This window comes from Pseudoliparis swirei, chromosome 3 (assembly GCF_029220125.1).
Source record: "Pseudoliparis swirei isolate HS2019 ecotype Mariana Trench chromosome 3, NWPU_hadal_v1, whole genome shotgun sequence".
NCBI lineage: Eukaryota > Metazoa > Chordata > Actinopteri > Perciformes > Liparidae > Pseudoliparis > Pseudoliparis swirei.
In genome coordinates this window covers 23,964,718-23,983,340 of record NC_079390.1, presented here as the reverse complement: position 1 = coordinate 23,983,340, position 18,623 = coordinate 23,964,718, and the positions used below count along the sequence as shown (strand labels likewise).

The following is an 18,623-nucleotide window of genomic DNA, read 5'->3' as shown; positions in this document are numbered from 1 at the left end:
TAATCACAGTGTTCTCATGTTAGAATGAGGCCAAAGAAACGGATTAAACGACTCACTAATCCTGTTTATAAATGGTTCCTTAAGTTCTACAACAGTAAGTCTGTTTATGGCGTACACATCGGACCTTTATGACTTTTAATACCACGTGCCATCCTAATGACGTACTCTACTCTACGACTGCCATTTTGTCATCAAATTGTGAAACGTCTGTTAATTTGCAGCTGTTGAGACGTGAGTACGACGACTTCACGCGTGATCACGTGGTCTCTCCACGCGGCGCCGATGGCGTCTTCCCGTCTCCGCGAACGACACTGCTCTCGTCTTTGTGGTTTCGGGTTTCTTCTCACAGGAAGTCCTTCGTTCCCAGGGACAGGAAGTCACGTCCGTAGATTGTTGGAGACAAGTGCATCATGGGGGATGGGCTTAATAAGAGAAGTGCATCATGGGGGATGGGCTTGATGAGAGAAGAGCATCATGGGGGATGGGCGTAATTCGTAGGCTGATAAATATTTGTTTAAATTATTTAATCATCTGTCAAGAAAAAAAAAGTTATTAAAGAAACACAGAAGATCGGCGGATTTTTACAATATATTTAATTAGATTTTTTTTCTTACAAAACAATTCCGTCATGATACCAGAACACACAAAATGCATAAAGAAAACTGTACATCGGTTGTGTCGCGGCTGAACGCGTCCTAAAACATGAACGATGTGTATCTACAACAAGTGGTTCCTACCGATGTCTATCACACCGACGCGGTCATGACACCTTCGAGGGGGGAGAGAGTCACGTGACACGAAACAGCCATGACGCCTTCAAGGGGGGAGAGAGAGTTACGTGACACGAAGCGGCCATGACGCCTTCGAGGGGAGTTACGTGACACGATGCGGCCATGACGCTTTGGAAGGGGGAGGGAGTTACGTGACACGAAGCGGCCATGACGCCTTAAAGGGGGAGAGAGTTACGTGACACGAAGCGGCCATGACGCCTTAAAGGGGGAGAGAGTTACGTGACACGAAGCGGCCATGACGCCTTAAAGGGGGAGAGAGTTACGTGACACGAAGCGGCCATGACATCTTTAATGGGGGAGAGAGTTACGTGACACGAAGTGGCCATGACGCCTTCAATGGGAGAGAGTTACGTGACACGAAGCGGCCATGACATCTTTAATGGGGGAGAGAGTTACGTGACACGAAGTGGCCATGACGCCTTCAAGGGGGGGGGGGGGGGAGAGAGTTGCGTCACACGATGCGGCCATGATGCTTTGGAAGGGGGAGGGAGTTACGTGACACGATGCGGCCATGACGCCTTCAATGGGGGAGAGAGTTATGTCACACGAAGCAGCCATGACACCTTCAATGGGGGAGAGAGTTATGTCACACGAAGCGGCCATGACACCTTCAATGGGGGAGAGAGTTACGTCACACGAAGCGGCCATGACACCTTCAATGGGGGAGAGAGTTACGTGACACGAAGCGGCCATGACGACTTAAAGGGGGGAGGGGGGCAGAGAGAGTTACGTGACACGATGCGGCCATGACGCTTTGGAAGGGGGAGGGAGTTACGTGACACAAAGCTTCCATGATGCCTTCGAGGGGAGAGAGAGTTACGTGACACGAAGCCATGACACCTTTGAGGGGAGAGAGAGTTACGTGACACGAAGCGGTCATGGTCTATTTTTTTTTTTTCATGGGTACAGAGGGCGACCGGTCTGATAGAAGACTCCATCAAACTGCTTTTCACGCCACGTTAGCAGCTCAACGACCCGGATCCCCAACAGGAAGGACCATTTGGCTTCCCTCTTAATCTCACGCCGCATCGCATTGGGGGAGGAGCTACGGGCACAACCAGGAAGTTATATCCTCCATTCACAAGACGTTGATACACTTTTACTCACGGGACTTCTTCTTCTACACATTAATGGGCGGTAGAGGTCAGTGGAGTTTAATCTCTCCTTCTGAACAACAAAGGGGCGACAAGTGAAGCGTCCTGAAGGCCGGGGTTGTGCGGGACGATAATGTTTCTATCGGTCACTATTTCTTTACTAGATTTAAATCAACAGTTCACGTTGTTTGTTGTTGTCGTTTTTTTATTTTATTTGTGCTGGCTGCAAAGGTTCAGGTAAGAATATTTCGAGGATTCGACTCTTTATAGAGTCAAACGAGGCTAAACGTATGTTTTCTAATTACACAAATTAGAAGGAAACTTTGTATATATAATAGTAATTTAAATACTTATTTAGGGAGGATACACATGTTGCTTTCAGTGGGAATCAATTAATTGAACAATGGATTCATCCTGATGTATTTCATATTGCTGTATCTAAATCTACATCTACTGTTTATTGGGTTACTGCCTCCAGATTTTAATAATTTATCAATCGATACACGTTCATCCAACAGAATGTGATGCTTAGTGTCGTTATGAAAACCGGCTGATTGGTTTTCAGATATTTATTTCCTGTTTTTCTTGCTGAATACGCAAAAAGTAATACAAAAGTAGAATTGTGTTGCGGTGCCGATGAAGAGGAGGCGTGCAGAGGGAACGTACGAGAACCCGAGGTGGACGGTTCCCTCGCCCACGGACGCCGGAGCGCTGCGGAGAGACGACGTACGGAGAGGAGGCGTTGACCTCGTGACCTCCGCCGCCTCAGAGGGAGGAAAACGGACGGTGGAGGAGAATAAAACGAGCTGGTATCTCTAAAAGGACTCAGAACACAAACACACACACACACACACTAGAGGTGGGACGGACGCACGGTTTGTGGCGAGTCTACGCAGCGTTGTGTGAAGACGACGACGACGTTGAGATAAACAAACAAAAATCAGGAAAAAAAAGCTTCTTTTGTTTTTTAACTCTACAAAAAGTGAGCGTTGTGCATAGTTCATCGTTCCTCGTGGATACCGCTCTCCTATTGGCCGAGACAACTTGGAAGTGCAACACTGTACAGTCTCCTCCCAGCAGGGGTTCATTCACCTTTTATCAACCGTTATATTTTTTATATTTTTATCACGACAAACCCACCGGGCCTCCCTCCCGGTGCCGGGGGCGGGTCGTAGACCCTCCACCGCGTCATCCGGACCTTTTTAATCTCCTTGTTTTATACCTTCACCTCCTTTTCTTGCTCCTCCCTCTCTCATACCTCGCCCACCCAGACCACCGTGTTGCCCCTCTTGATGTCTGACAGCTCGCAGTGCGGCGTCCTCCGTTTGCCGTCCAGCACAAAGACCGACTCGGCCGCCGGCGTCAGCAGGTACTGTCCGAACAACCCGCTGGACACCACCACCCGGGCGGGGCCCCCCCAGGGCCAGGCCCGGGGGCCCAGGGGCCGCTTGAGGCCCCGGAGGACCTGGGTGCGGCCCGTGGACAGGTCGGCGAACAGCAGGTCCGAGCCCGACGCCGCCACCGCCACGTGCCGGTTGGACTCGGCGAAGGACGGCTGGAAGGCCAGGTCGGACACGGCCAGCGGCTCGCCGGGCTGCGGCTTCAGAACCAGCTCGCCCCGGAACGACACCGCCTGCACCGTCAGCCGCCCGCCGCGCGCGTCGGGGGTCACCACGTAGCGGCCGTCCGGCGACACGAAGGGCCGCCCGCTGACGTTCAGGTTGGGCCCCGTCACCGCGTCCGTCACGCCGTCGATGAGCAGCTGGGCGCCGGCCCGGCACTGCACGAAGTAGTAGCCGCCCAGGTGCGTGTAGGCCATGCTGAGCGGCACGCAGCCCCGCCCCCGCAGGCTGATGCTCTTCACCCGCCGGAGCGTCTCCAGGTCCACCTTGTGCACCGCCGGCTCGTCCTGGAGGAAGAGGAAGGCGACCCTGCAGCGGGGGAGGAAGGTCAACGGGGGGGAGGAAGGTCAACGGGGGGGAGGAAGGTCAACAGGGGGAGGAAGGTCAACGGGGAGGAAGACAGGGGGGGAGAAGGTCACAGGGGAGGAAGGTCAACAGGGGGAGGAAGGTCAACGGGGGAGGAAGGTCAACGGGGAGGAAGGTCAACGGGGAGGAAGGTCAAGGGGGGGAGGAAGGTCAACGGGGAGGAAGGTCAACAGGGGGAGGAAGGTCAACGGGGGTAGGAAGGTCAACGGGGCGGGGAGGAAGGTCAATGGGGGAGGAAGGTCAACGGGGGGGGAGGAAAGTCAACGTTGGGAGGAAGGTCAATGGGGAGGAAGGTCAACGGGGAGGAAGGTCAACAGGGGTGGAGGAAGGTCAACGGGGGAGGAAGGTCAACGGGGAGTCAACGGGGGAGGAAGGTCAATGGGGGAGGAAGGTCAACGGGGAGGAAAGTCAACGTTGGGAGGAAGGTCAATGGGGGAGGAAGGTCAACAGGGGTGGGAGGAAGGTCAACGGGGAGGAAGGTCAACAGGGGTGGGAGGAAGGTCAACGGGGGAGGAAGGTCAACGGGGGAAGTCAACGGGGGAGGAAGGTCAATGGGGAGGAAGGTCAACGGGGAGGAAAGTCAACGTTGGGAGGAAGGTCAACGGGGGAGGAAGGTCAACGGGGGAGGAAGGTCAACGGGGAGGAAGGTCAACGGGGAGGAAGGTCAACAGGGGAGGAAGGTCAACGGGGGGAGAAAGGTCAACGGGGAGGAAGGTCAACGGGGGAAGGTCAATGGGGAGGAAGGTCAGGGGGGAGGTCAACGGGGGAGGAAGGTCAAGGGGAGGTCAACGGGGAGGTCAATGGGGGAAGGTCAATGGGGGAAGGTCAACGGGGGAAGGTCAATGGGGGAGGTCAACGGGGGAGGAAGGTCAACGGGGGAGGAAGGTCAACGGGGAGGAAGGTCAGCGGGGAGGAAGGTCAACGGGGGAGGAAGGTCATCGGGGAGGAGGGTCAATAGGGGGGAGGAGTCTTATGGGGGGGGGTGAGTGTGTGAGAAGTGTGTGTGTGTGATTCTGTGTGTGTGTAAGTGAGTGAGTGTGAGTGTTTGAGATGTGTGTGTGAGTGTGTGTGTGTTACCTGACGTGGGTGATGATGAGGTTGGTGGGGGGGATGAAGAAGTCGTTGACCTTCTGGAAAGTCGTGCGGACGGCGTGGTGAACTTCTCCCACGCTGGCTTGAGGGATCACCTGAGGACGACGGCCAGGTGAGTGTTTACTAAACACAGACGGTTACCACGGTAACCACGGTAACCAACGTGACGATGACGTCACAGCTGTTCTTCATCGTTGAACTGATCCAGGATCAATACGTCTAAACATGATCAGAGCGCCCCGCGGCCTCGTGTCACACACACTCGAGACGGTGCCGGCGTGTGATTGGCCGCCCGGTGATGCCCCGCCCCCTGTCACACGCTCCATCAGGCCTGAACCATCGGAGCGGGGGGGTTTGTTTATGTTTATGGACCTCATTAAAACCATCGCTCCTCCTCATGAGTTGCAGAGTCTCCTCCCCTCCTGCTCTTCCCCTTCTTCCTCCTCTTTCTCCTCCTCCTCCTCCTCTTTTTCCTCCTGCTTCTCCTCCTCCTGCTCCTCCTCCTCACACACACACACACACACACACACTCACTTAATCACACTCACACACACACACACACGCCGAGCGGTAACGACATCATCGGACCGTTTATTTGTGCCGTGATCCACGTTCCCATTATGCAGGTCCCCCTGCAATTGAATTTTTTAGTGCAGGAAGTGTATGTGTGTGTGTATGTGTGTGTGTGTGGTTCACCAATGTTATGCAAAGCTGCTCTGATTGTTTTTAAATTACAGGAGGAAATTGTTTCGTCTTTGATGAAAAACAAATTTTCATAGAATTTTCTGCTTCATTTCTGATTCTAAACTCTGAGAGACGTGAAAAAAACAACCACACACAAACACAAACACACACAACCACACACAAACACACACAACCACACAGGCACACACACACACCTTTAGATCCAAAAACAAGTCATTTTTGTATGTTTTTTATGTGTATGTGTTATTTAGGGATAATTTGACCATTAACAGCAATCAATTTGCATGAAAGCAGCGCTGATCAGAAGCAAACACAAAGAAAGAAGAAGAAGAAGAAGACGAAGAAGAAGAAGAGGAAGAAGAAGAAGAAGAGGTGAGGCTTTCAGTGAATATAAAATGAGTCATTTCCCTCCAAAGGTCCTCACAGAGCCGATAAACACCTGAGTGTGTGTGAGTGTGTGTGACAGCAACACAACACCTCACATGACCCCCCCCCCCCCCCCCCCGACGGGACGAAGCAACACAATAAACATGTTTGTGCCTATTACTGAGAATACAATGGGATCCCTCAGTGGGCACACATACACACACATACACACTCACACATACACACACACACACACCACAGATATATATAAATACATACCACTCCCCCGGGGCACCAGCTCTCTCCCCCCCCCCTTCCCTCGCCCGATCCCCCCAGGTGGATTAACTTCAGCCACACCTGTGATCATTTCTCTTCTTGAAGCCTCTAACATGCAGCGAGCACCACGCAGACAGGAAACACACCACGCAGACAGGAAACACACCACGCAGACAGGAAACACACCACGCAGACAGGAAACACACCACGCAGACAGGAAACACACCACGCAGACAGGAAACACACCACGCAGACAGGAAACACACCACGCAGACATGAAACACACCACGCAGACAGGAAACACACCACGCAGACAGGAAACACACCACGCAGACAGGAAACACACCACGCAGACAGGAAACACACCACGCAGACAGGAAACACACCACGCAGACAGGAAACACACCACGCAGACAGGAAACACACCACGCAGACAGGAAACACACCACGCAGACAGGAAACACACCACGCAGACAGGAAACACACCAGGCAGACAGGAAACACACAATGCAGACAGGAAACACACCACGCAGACAGGAACTGAGACTCATGAATCGACTGTAGTTTTGGGGTTTCCTGACGCTCCCTGAACTCACCTGGAGAGTCGGGTGGGTCCGGTCCATGTCGCCCCACGTCAGGACCCAGACCTGGTCATGTGACTTATCGTAGAGCGCCTTGACCGGGAAGGGGTCCGTCGAGACGGCCTGTCGGAGACAACGAGGACGAGATCAGACCAGAGAGGACGAGACCAGAGAGGACGAAACCAGAGAGGACGATACCAGAGAGGACGAGACCAGAGAGGACGAGACCAGAGAGGACAAGACCAGAGAGGATGAGACCAGAGAGGACGAGACCAGAGAGGACGAGACCAGAGAGGATGAGATGAGACCAGAGAGGACGAGACCAGAGAGGACGAGACCAGAGAGGACGAGACCAGAGAGGACGAGACCAGAGAGGATGAGATGAGACCAGAGAGGACGAGACCAGAGAGGACGAGACCAGAGAGGACGAGACCAGAGAGGACGAGACCAGAGAGGATGAGATGAGACCAGAGAGGACGAGACCAGAGAGGATGAGACCAGAGAGGACGAGACCAGAGACGATGAGACCAGAGAGGACGAGACCAGAGAGGACGAGACCAGAGAGGACGAGATGAGACCAGAGAGGACGAAACCAGAGAGGACGAGACCAGAGAGGACGAGACCAGAGAGGACGAGACCAGAGAGGACGAGACCAGAGAGGACGAGACCAGAGAGGACGAGACCAGAGAGGACGAGACCAGAGAGGATGAGACCAGAGAGGACGAGACCAGAGAGGACGATACCAGAGAGGATGAGACCAGAGAGGACGAGACCAGAGAGGATGAGATGAGACCAGAGAGGACGAGACCAGAGAGGACGAGACCAGAGAGGATGAGATGAGACCAGAGAGGACGAGACCAGAGAGGACGAGACCAGAGAGGACGAGACCAGAGAGGATGAGATGAGACCAGAGAGGACGAGACCAGAGAGGACGAGACCAGAGAGGATGAAGCTCCTCTCAAAATAAATAAAATAAATAAAATAAATAAAATAAATAAAATAAATAAAATAAATAAAATAAATAAATAAAATAAATAAAATAAATACAATAAATAAACACTGTTTCTGTGCAGCAGACACCTCTGGCAGAGAGTAGATTAACAACACAACAGCCACATCAAATTGCCCGACAGCCTGTTGGCTCCACCCACCTGCACCACCTTCTGCGCCTGGACGTCGACCACCAGCAGGCGGCTGAGGAGGGGCTGCGTCACGTAGACGTACTTATCACGGACGTTGACCGCCGAGGACCACACGCAGTGCTGGGGGGCCACGCCCTCTCCTTTAGGGCACATCTCCTCCTGGCAGGAGCAAGCACAGAGGAGCATGGGAGGAGGAGGAGGAGGAGGAGGAGAGCATGATGGGGATCTTCCTGCCTCACGTGTTACATAGAGTTGCTGTTCAACTCAACCAGAGGATGCTCTACTATCACCTGCCGGTGTGTCGTCTCCTCTCATCTCTACGTCTCATTCAGATGAATAAAGCAGAGACTCACGGAGGTCGCCACGATCCTCTCCGAGCGAGCCATGTGGCGGCGGATCTCGCAGCCGGCGGGCTGCAGCACGGTGACGCCCTCGTCGGAGAACACGTAGAACATGTTCCCCACGCTCAGGCCTGCAGGGGGGGGGGGGGGAGGCATGTTGACAAGAGACAGGCAAGACGCCCCCCCGTCATGTGACATCCTGTTAGCAGCATGCTACGTGTTAGCGTGGCGGCGGGGGTCAAGGTGACGTCTCCGGCTGTCACTGGAGCTCAGGTGACGAGCGGAAACTCAGATTCATCTTCACGACCGCAGACACCAAGGGACACACAAACTACACACACACGCATGTGTTTATGATCATGTCACACACGTCGTGTTGGAGGAACTCTCCGCTCACTAATAACCCGACACTCTGGGAAGCTGTCGGGGGACGATGTGAAGGGGGGGGGGGGGGGCTTAACCGCTCCTAATGATGTGGTGGTAATTTATACAAATATATATAATATTTATATACACATATATAAACACATATATACATATATATATACACATATGCATATATATATAAATATATATACACACACATAAATACATATATATATATATATATATATGGTGTAAAGACTGGATGGAGCACACAGTGTTTTTTCTTGTGGGTCTGAGGTGTTACAACATGCACCTCCTGCTGTGAGGAGGAAGAGGAGGAGTGACACACACCTACACACACACACACACACACACACATGTTGTGCTGCTACAGAGCACACAGAGCCCTCAGTGTTGTGTGTTTAATAAAATAAAATAAAGAGTTTTACCTTCTTCTCTCCACAGAATGTTTGCAACTGCAGATCCATCCACCGAGGAAAAGAGAGAGAAGAGAGAGAGAGAGGAGAGAGAGGAGAGAGAGAAGAGAGAGAACAGAGGGAAAAGAGAGAGAGAGGAGAGAAGAGAGGGAAAAGAGAGAGAAGAGAGAGAGAAGAGAGGGAAAAGAGAGAGAAGAGAGAGAGAGAGAGAAAACGAGAGGGAAAAGAGAGAGAGAGGGAGAGAACAACATGAGTGCGTGTCCTCTCCTCTTATCGGGTTCTGATCGTTCCTCCTGATCAATACGTCTTCGTCGTTCCACCAGCTGTTCTCTGTGATGATGTCATCGTGATGCAAAATGTACCCGAGACACGGTAAACAAGTCCCTGTTGAGTGATGAGGTGAGGAGGAGGAGGAGGAGGAGGAGGAGGAACTCACGCGTCTTCTTGGCCGAGTCCTCCACGAACAGCGAGGAGATGTCCTCGTCCACGCCCGCCTCGTTCTTGGCGATGCAGGTGTAGGCGCCGGTGTCCTCGTAGCGCACGCTGGCGATCAGGAGCTCGCTGCCGTTGGCTACGCGGACCACAACAACAACAACAACAACAATGACCTGGTGATGTCATAAAGATGGACGACGCCCACTTTTTAACTGCCGCCGGTCAGCAGAGGAACGTCTCTTCATCAGAAGCTTTAATACTGAGATCCATCCATCCATCTATTTATCTATCTATCTATCTATCTATCCATCCATCCATATTTCATGTCATTCCTCCTCTGTAGCTCGTGGAGGTCACTCTGGTTTCATCAGCTCAAATGAAAACAAATCATTGTGAATATAATAATAATAATAATATAATAATAGTATAATAATAATAATAATAACATAACAATAATATAATAATAGTACAATAATAATAATATAATAATAACAACATAATAATAATAACAATAATATAATAATAGTATAATAATAATAACATAATAATAACATAATAATAATAATAATATATTGCAGCTGAAGTTTTTAATAAAATAGGCATTAGCCGGATTTTAAAGCTCCGCGTGCAAATCTCCAAAATACGTAATCCCAAAAGAAACGAGATGCGTCAGGAAGACGTGCGCAGACAGTTTACCCCTAAACACGAAGGAGAAGAAGAAGAAGAAGAAGAAGAAGAAGAAGAAGAAGAAGAAGAAGGAGGAGGAGGAGGAGGAGAAGGAGGAGGAGCACCCTCACCGAGGAGCGCCAGCTGCTGGGCGGAGCGGGGGAGGAGGTCCACGCCGTTCTTCAGCCACAGCAGCGTCCGCACGTCCGTCCGTGGCAGTGCAGTGGAGGCTGGTACCACCGGGCTCCTGGGCCTGGGACTCAGGGTAGACCAGGATCACGGGGGGGACTGGAGCCAGAGAGGGGGGGGAGAGGGAGAGGGAGAGAGAGGGAGAGAGGGAGGGGGAGAGAGGGAGAGAGAGGGGGGAGGAGGGAGAGAGGGAGGGGGGGAGAGAGAGAGAGAGGGGGGGGGAGGGAGAGGGGGGGGAGAGAGGGAGAGAGGGAGGGGGAGAGGGAGAGGGAGGGAGACAGAGGCAGAGGGACAGAGGGAGAGGGGGAGAGACAGGGAGAGAGTGGGAGAGGGGGGAGAGAGGGAGAGGGGGGGAGGGAGAGAGGGGGGGGGGAGGGGAGAGAGGGAGAGGGGGGGGAGAGGGAGAGAGAGGTGAGTGAAAACCCAATTACACACTGTTTCATGGTAACTCCTGAGGGAACGCAGCAGATACACACACACACACACACACACACAGACACACACACACACAGACACACACACACAGACACACACACACACACACACACACACACACACACACACACACACACACACACACACACACACACACACACACACACACACACACACACACACACACACACACACACACACACACACACACACACACACGCGTGTGGCATGCAGGGGGGATTTATTCACACACAACCAGAAACCCTGGAGCTGGAGTCCTGCATGAAATAGATGTTGGACGTGTGGACCACTTAGCACCTCCTCCAGGGAGGAGAGGGGCGGGGGAAGGGTGTGTGTGTGTGTGTGTGTGTGTGTGGGGAGATGAAATATGAGGTAATAGTTTCCAGGAGCAGGTAAGATGTGGAGTTGATGCTCTGTTACAACATCTGGACAGCTGCAGCTGCATCAGCTCACGACGACCTTTGACCTTCACACACACACACACACACACACACACACACCTACACCTACACACACACACACACACACACACACACACACACACACACACCACCTCCCACTGAGGGCCGTTCATGAAGCACATGATGTCGAGTCCGTTTGATCTTTAAACTCCACTGACCATGCACCTGCAGCACGTGGGTCTGGTGGAGGTCCTCGTAGCCGTAGGCGTGGCAGGTGTAGCTCCCCATGTGGACGGTCGTCACCGTGGTGATGTACAGAGAGCCGTCGTCCCCAAAGTCCTGTGAAGAGACGGAGGAGGGGGTGAAGTAAAGGTGGAGGAGGGGTGGAGGACTTCAGGGTGCTCGGGGTGAAACAGGAAGGGGAAGAGAGAGGAGAGAAAGGGAGGAGGGGCCAGGATCAAAGGGCTCCTCCACCCGATGGAGAGAGCGTTAAACACACAGATGGAGGTGTCTTCTAAAGATGGAGGTGGTGGAGGTGTATTTTAAAGATGGAGGTGTATTTTACTGACGGAGGTCCGGTCCCCTTCGATCTGCTTTGTTTTCAGGTTTTCTCGTAGAAAACGTTGAGATGAAAAATCCATTTAGCTGAATGTTTAGTTTTTTCTTTGTTGTTTCCAGCCGCCGAGGTTCATCGGTTCCTCTGCAGGACTTCGTTCTGGACGAGCGGTCAGAAGTCTGTGACCCTCATGAACCATGTGACATCGACCCGGCTTCATATTTACATATTCAACATACGCTCAACGACCCACGAGGATGCTGGACTGATACAGACTTACTAATCGTTATTAATCTGACTGTTTATGTTCTTATTAGTTCATGTTCATCCATCTGTTATTCAGGCAGGAAGTCTATGATCACACACAATATTATGGATATGAGAAAGTTGTTCAAACTGGCTGAAATCACAAGAAATGGAGAACTTGAGGCTTTTAAATGACATTCACTCTCTCTTCCACTCGGAGAAACTCATGGCCCACGGAGGAGGAGGAGCCTCCACCTTTACACCTGACACCGGCTCCTCCTCACAGACATTAGCATGCTGTTAGCTCCTCCTCACAGGCATTAGCATCTGTTAGCTCCTCCTCAGTCATTAGCATGCTGTTAGCTCCTACTCACAGTCATTAGCATGCTGTTAGCTCCTCCTCACAGTCATTAGCATGCTGTTAGCTCCTCCTCACAGTCATTAGCATGCTGTTAGCTCCTCCTCAGTCATTAGCATGCTGTTAGCTCCTCCTCAGTCATTAGCATGCTGTTAGCTCCTCCTCAGTCATTAGCATGCTGTTAGCTCCTCCTCAGTCATTAGCATGCTGTTAGCTCCTCCTCAGTCATTAGCATGCTGTTAGCTCCTCCTCAGTCATTAGCATGCTGTTAGCTCCTCCTCAGTCATTAGCATGCTGTTAGCTCATGGCGCTCCGCTGCAGTTCTACTCACGTTGATGTCCTCCAGGTCCAGGAAGTTCAGCACCACGCCTCTTCCAGATGATGGGCGGGCGCAGCGTCCCCTGGATGGCGCAGGTGAGGACGGCGCTGAGGCCCACCGTTACCGTGGAGACGCTGACCGACTGGTCCTCCGGCAGGCTCAGCTGGACCACCTCTGTGAGGGAGAGAGAGAGAGAGAGCGAATGGAGGCCAATAAGAGACGATGGGAAGAATGAAACGATGGAGGAAGAAGGGGAAGAAAAAGGACGGATCAGAAGACCTGACGTAGAGCTGCTCGCCTCCTCCTCGTTAGACACGGAGACGCCAGGATCCTCCTCGACACTTTCTCTCATCCTCAGATCTTAAATGGTTCTTAACGCGTTCGACTCGACGTATAAACATCGTCTCGGCGGCGAAAGCGATACGAGATTCTGAACCGTGACTCTTAGACCTTGAGTTGAGTCACGGTGAGACGTGGCGTGGCCCTGGAGTCGGGGCACGCCGCCCCTGACATGCTATAAGTAAGCCGTGACCTCAGGTCGATATCGTCCGGGGAACACGATCGATCCATGGAGGCCATGGTGAGCATACCAATGGAGGCTCCAGGAGAGTAATGAGGGTCCAGGTACCTGGGGGCCACGGCCCTCAGCTCCACCTCAACGTGAACCTGCTACTGCTTTAGATATAAAGAGCATGTGTGTTCCCAAGGTCGCAGTGACCTGTGACCTTTCGTGTGTTTGAATCCTTCCAGACGTCTGAGCCAAAGACTACAAACGTTTCCTGAGATTTAAAGATCAAGACAACGGAGAAGATGGAGGGAAAGAAAAGAAAGAGAGAAGATCATGAGAATTAAATCTGTCAATATGCCTGGAGAAGTGAACACCAACCTTCCTACCCACCTTCCTACCTTCCTATGTACCTTCCTTCACCTACCTACCTTCCCCTGCACCCACCTACCCACCCACCTTCCTATGTACCTTCCTTCACCTACCCACCTTCCTATGCACCTTCCTTCACCTACCCACCCACCCACCCACCTCCTATGCACCTTCCTTCACCTACCCACCCACCTTCCTATGTACCTTCCTTCACCCACCTACCCACGCACCTTCCTTCACCTACCCACCTCCTATGCACCTCCTTCACCCACCTACCCACGCACCTTCCTTCACCCACCTACCCACCTCCCATGCACCTTCCTTCACCTACCCACCCACCACCCACCTACCTACCTACCTTCCTATGTACATTCCTTCACCTACCTACCTACCTACCTAACAAGGGGGGGGGGGGGGCTGGGTCCTAACAAGACCACATCCAACGTCTAAATAAAGACATCGCGAGACAGGAGGCCTCAAATGGACGTCTCCTGCGACTCCATTGGTTCAGAGGTTTACCAGTAGCAGTGAGCACTGTCCCTTTAAATAATGATGCGTGTTTATTAGGAGACTTTGGATAAAGATGCTTGAAGATGCCTTCAAAGTCGACCTCCATCATCAGTACATCGTCAAGAAATGTTGAAGCGTTGACGTCTCGTGACCCCCCCCCCCCCGATGACCTGGTCCAGTTGCAGTTCCCCGGGTGGCTCTTGTTAATGGTTCCTACCCCCCCCCCCCCCCCCCCCCCGTTTCCCAGAATAGCTCCGATGTGCCGGTTGGTAATTGACTTTCAGGGAGTTCTGTACCGCTGATCGATCTGAGACCACCTGAGACCACCTGAGGTCCCTTCACTAGACCAGGTCCCTTCACTAGACCAGATCCCTTCACTAGACCAGGTCCCTTCACTAGACCAGATCCCTTCACTAGACCAGGTCCCTTCACTAGACCAGGTCCCTTCACTAGACCAGGTCCTTTCACTAGACCAGGTCCCTTCCCTAGACCAGGTCCCTTCACTAGACCAGATCCCTTCACTAGACCAGGTCCCTTCACTAGACCAGGTCCCTTCACTAGACCAGGTCCCTTCACTAGACCAGGTCCTTTCACTAGACCAGGTCCCTTCACTAGACCAGGTCCCTTCCCTAGACCAGGTCCTTTCCCTGGACCAGGTCCTTTCACAAGACCAGGTCCCTTCACTAGACCAGGTCCCTTCACTAGACCAGGTCCTTTCACTAGACCAGGTCCCTTCATGAGACCAGGTCCCTTCCCTAGACCAGGTCCCTTCCCTAGACCAGGTCCTTTCACGAGACCAGGTCCCTTCCCTAGACCAGGTCCCTTCCCTAGACCAGGTCCTTTCACAAGACCAGGTCCCTTCACTAGACCAGGTCCTTTCACTAGACCAGGTCCCTTCAATAGACCAGGTCCCTTCACTAGACCAGGTCCCTTCACTAGACCAGGACCAGGTCCCTTCACTAGACCAGGTCCCTTCAATAGACCAGGTCCCTTCACTAGACCAGGTCCTTTCACTAGACCAGGTCCCTTCACTAGACCAGGTCCCTTCACTAGACCAGGTCCCTTCATTAGACCAGGTCCCTTCACTAGACCAGGTCCTTTCACTAGACCAGGTCCCTTCACTAGACCAGGTCCTTTCACTAGACCAGGTCCCTTCACTAGACCAGGTCCCTTCACTAGACCAGGTCCCTTCCCTAGACCAGGTCCCTTCACTAGACCAGGTCCCTTTACTAGACCAGGTCCTTTCACTAGACCAGGTCCCTTCAATAGACCAGGTCCCTTCCCTAGACCAGGTCCCTTCACTAGACCAGGTCCCTTCACTAGACCAGGTCCCTTCACTAGACCAGGTCCCTTTACTAGACCAGGTCCTTTCACTAGACCAGGTCTTTTCACGAGACCAGGTCCCTTCCCTAGACCAGGTCCTTTCACTAGACCAGGTCCCTTCATTAGACCAGGTCCCTTCACTAGACCAGGTCCTTTCACTAGACCAGGTCCCTTCACTAGACCAGGTCCTTTCCCTAGACCAGGTCTACATGTCTTGCTTTTCATGGTCTCCATCACCATGGAGACGAAGCTCGATCAGCTTCAGTGACTGAAGAACCAATATTTCGTGTATTTGTTGGTATTTTGGTACATTTCATAAATTCAGGTTCAAGTTGTGTATTTTGTATTTTTGTGTGTTTTCCGATGTTTTTAAACTTAATTAATGAAGTTGAAGCTTCGCTCTGCCGTCGGCCTCGTGAGACGTGAGCTGTCAGACGAAGACGAGCAAGCCCAGAGCTACAACCCCTGCAGCTCTTCATCAACCCTCATGAGCAGCTCTTTGCATGCCAGGACCCCCCCCCCCCCCCACCTCTCCCCATCACTGTGACTCGAGTCAGTTCTCCGGCGTTGGGGTTGACGGACGAGGGAACAGGAAGTTATTCAGGGTTACGAGCTCCGTGGGAGAAACGCACGCCGGTGTGGCCGCAGGATGATTTGACCTTTAACACATGAAGCATAGACTTCTATACAACCAGAGGAGTCGCCCCCTGGTGGTCAGGAGAGAGAATGCAGCTTTAACACATGAAGCATAGACTTCTATACAACCAGAGGAGTCGCCCCCTGGTGGTCAGGAAAGAGAATGCAGCTTTAACACATGAAGCATATACTTCTATACAACCATAGGAGTCGCCCCCTGGTGGTCAGGAGAGAGAATGCAGCTTTAACACATGAAGCATAGACTTCTATACAACCATAGGAGTCGCCCCCTGGTGGTCAGGAGAGAGAATGCAGCTTCACCACATGAAGCATAGACTTCTATACAACCATAGGAGTCGCCCCCTGGTGGTCAGGAGAGAGAATGCAGCTTTAACACATGAAGCATATACTTCTATACAACCAGAGGAGTCGCCCCCTGGTGGTCAGGAGAGAGAATGCAGCTTTAACACATGAAGCATAGACTTCTATACAACCAGAGGAGTCGCCCCCTGGTGTTCAGGAGAGAGAATGCAGCTTTAACACATGAAGCATAGACTTCTATACAACCAGAGGAGTCACCCCCTGGTGGTCAGGAGAGAGAATGCAGCTTTAACACATGAATCAGAGACTTCTATACAACCAGAGGAGTCGCCCCCTGGTGGTCAGGAGAGAGAATGCAGCTTTAACACATGAAGCATAGACTTCTATACAACCAGAGGAGTCGCCCCCTGGTGGTCAGGAGAGAGAATGCAGCTTTAAGGCTCAGCCGCATTGCTTCATATTTCATATTTGCTTCATTTTTGGTTCATATTTTCTCGATGTTGCTACGCAACTCAAACAATAAGTCGTGACTATCTCCGAGCAGCAGCTCACAGCGACGTACAACCAGAGCGCCGCGGCCGCCATCTTTTCTTTATGTCTTCCTGAAGGTTTTAGGTACATTTTGTAAAAATATACAATAATGTCACTTTCTGGCTAATCCAAGGACTTTAAGAGCTGAATATGATCAATACCAGCCGAGCGGCCCCTCATAGCTCCGCCCACAGCGCGGCCCCTCATAGCTCCGCCCACAGCGCTCCCATGAAGCAGCGAGGTGAACGACCCCTGACCACCGGCCTTGAGCTCCCCCGCGGTGTGAAGCTCCTCCATGGAGGCCACACAACGGCGGCTCCCAGAGCGCCCATGACCCTGTGTGTGTGTGTGTGTGTGTGACGTCAGTACACACTGAATCACACAATGAAGAACAACAATGCAAGTTGAATTTCTCTGATAATTGCTTTTCCAAAACAATAGAATCAATCGATCCAACGCGGTGTTACCGATGTCGGGAACACAAAGGAGGCTCCGCGTGTCATTGAGCCTTTCTCATTGGCTTTCACACGCGCTGTGTTCGAGGAGCGTAGGAGAGATGGATATCCGACGCCGAGGACATTTCTTTCCTCTCTGAATCTCAGCCTCAAGGCGCTCGGGGGGCTGACCCCCACTGGGATCGGGATCTGCCCCAAAGAAACGACACGTGACACACGTCCTCTCTGCTCTACGTGAGTTTGTCCCCGGGACCTCTTGGGACCCCTGCTGAGAACCCCTGTTGGGACCCCCTGATGAGACCCCCCTCCACGGGCCCCCCACTGAGGGCCCCCGGTATGGTCGAATGATGTCGCTGTGCATGCGGTATGCGGGCTGCTCTCTGCAGGACGGCAGCAGCCGCTAGAAAACACGCCGTCCACATCCCACACACACCGACACACTGAAGTCATGACATATATGTATATATATATATATTAATATATATATATGTATATATTAATATTATATACATGTATATATTAATATATATATATATTAATATTATATACATGTATATATTAATATATATATATGTAAATATTAATATTATATATTAATTTATATATATGTATATATTAATATTATATACATGTATATATTAATATATATATGTATATATTAATATTATATACATATATATATTAATATATATGTATAAATATATTTAAATGTATATGTTTAAATATATATTTCTGTATATACAAGTTTATATATATATTAATTTATTTTTGGAATATATATAAATATGTCTAAATTTTTTAAATATATATATATATATACTGTATATATAAATATATACATATTTATATCAAAATATTTGTATTTGTTTGTATATATATATAAATATATATATATTAATATATTTATACATATTTACTTGTATATATACAGAAATGTATATCTAAATATATATTTATATAGATATATATATATATATATATATTAATTCTGAAAAAAATACATGTATTTATGTATATATATATTTATATTTATAAGTACATGAACATATATGTATATATATAAATATATATATATATATTCGTTATTCATGATAATAAATATAAATATCATATTTGCACGTCCTTTTTCTCGGTCGATTCTATGCACACCCGTACATCACGCCAC

The 18,623-nt window shown here is 50.7% G+C and overlaps 1 protein-coding gene across 1 annotated transcript in view; it reads right to left on the bottom strand.

Annotated features, from left to right (window-relative positions):
* Positions 1–576: 576 nt before the first annotated feature.
* The window catches only part of LOC130191761 (follistatin-related protein 4-like), a 20,307-nt gene continuing 2,260 nt past the window's right edge, over positions 577–18,623 (bottom strand). Inside the window, 12 exon segments of the mRNA XM_056411452.1 lie at positions 577–3,816; positions 4,951–5,060; positions 6,909–7,016; positions 8,045–8,194; positions 8,389–8,507; positions 9,192–9,218; positions 9,616–9,750; positions 10,412–10,491; positions 10,493–10,568; positions 11,545–11,665; positions 12,818–12,848; positions 12,850–12,979. Coding sequence (XP_056267427.1) covers positions 3,138–3,816; positions 4,951–5,060; positions 6,909–7,016; positions 8,045–8,194; positions 8,389–8,507; positions 9,192–9,218; positions 9,616–9,750; positions 10,412–10,491; positions 10,493–10,568; positions 11,545–11,665; positions 12,818–12,848; positions 12,850–12,979 — 1,766 coding nt within the window. The 3' untranslated portion in view covers positions 577–3,137.